Source organism: Sinocyclocheilus grahami, unplaced genomic scaffold, assembly GCF_001515645.1.
Source record: "Sinocyclocheilus grahami isolate Dianchi unplaced genomic scaffold, SAMN03320097.WGS_v1.1 scaffold2670.1, whole genome shotgun sequence".
Lineage (NCBI taxonomy): Eukaryota > Metazoa > Chordata > Actinopteri > Cypriniformes > Cyprinidae > Sinocyclocheilus > Sinocyclocheilus grahami.
Window position 1 is genome coordinate 39,908 of NW_015507848.1, and position 1,311 is coordinate 41,218.

General features: G+C 35.7%; 1 protein-coding gene across 1 annotated transcript in view; it reads left to right on the plus strand.

Annotated features, from left to right (window-relative positions):
* Nucleotides 1–1,311, plus strand: part of LOC107575484 (PI-actitoxin-Aeq3b-like) — a 4,217-nt gene extending 2,906 nt beyond the window's left edge. The window contains exons 3-4 of the mRNA XM_016261855.1: nucleotides 664–702; nucleotides 1,055–1,311. Of these exons, the coding sequence (XP_016117341.1) occupies nucleotides 664–702; nucleotides 1,055–1,251 (236 nt within the window). The 3' untranslated portion in view covers nucleotides 1,252–1,311. The remainder of the gene's footprint in view (nucleotides 1–663; nucleotides 703–1,054) is intronic.

The following is a 1,311-nucleotide window of genomic DNA, read 5'->3' on the forward strand; positions in this document are numbered from 1 at the left end:
GCTTGTTGTTTGTCATTTCTCCGATCACAAATGCAGACATGGTTTTATGTTTACGCGGCGCGATGTATCACGTAAAAAGACAGTATAAGTCATTATAATCCGTAATTATGTCTCGTCGCTCCGGCCGGACAGGGCATCACAGTATGGTGAGGGGCGTAACATTTCCGTCACACGCTTGAGGTATTTGGCCAATCACAAGGCACTGGATAGCTGGCCAATCAGAGCACACCTCGCTTTTCAGACCGATGAGCTTTGTTAAACTCTACGCGTTTCAGAAAGGCAGGACATGTGGAAAATAATGTGTTTTTTTAACCTTAAACCGCATAAACACATTTCATTACACCAAATACACAAAATAATGTTCTTTTTAGCAACATCATATGACCCCTTTAACTAGTATTTTTTTAGGAAAAGGAAAACCTCTCCAGGCCAAAATGACCATAACATAACATGAGCGTTAATTAATTATAATTTTTTTATATATTAATATTAAATACATTAATATATTAAAGTTATAATGCATTATGCTTCATTTCCTCTTTTACATATAGGCATATAACCATTTATAATTAATTTACTTAAAACATATATTTTAATGGATATAATGGATGGTTTATGTAGGCCATGTATAGTGTTTTGAGATTCTTCAAATTTCTCCCACAGAATCTGAAAATCTTCAACAGGATGATTCCAGTTTCAAGGGTAAAAGACACATTTACTTGACTGATATGCCGTAGACTCCCACTGTTTTTATTTAAAGCTAATTATAATTTCTACAACCTAACTCAAACCATAAAATATTTTACATTTTTAGAATTAAATCAGGTTCCTCTTTTTTTTTTTTTTTTTTTAAATGGAGATACATATGAGGAGCATTCCTGATTCACTAAAACAATCATGTAAATCAAGTATAAAATTATTGCTGACCTCAATATGCATGGTGAAATATGCAAGTATCAGAAGTGTGACTATTTTAAATGGCTTCAAACTGATCAGCCTGATCTTCACTGCGTGTCGCTTAAAACCTTTTTTTCTATTTTCTTTCTGCTTATAGATGTTTGCCAGCTCAAACTCGATGCAGGAACTTGCTCAAACTTTTCAATGAAATGGTATTTCGAAGTCCGCAGTGGTGAATGTGTCCAGTTCTGGTACGGAGGCTGTGACGGGAACAGCAACAGGTTCAACACTCAGGAGGACTGTGAGATTCGCTGTCTCAGGGCCAAAAAATATCTCCAAACATCTAAACTGTGATCCAGTCATGGTGAGAATTGTTGGCACCCTTGGTAAATGTGAACAAAGAAACATGTGGGG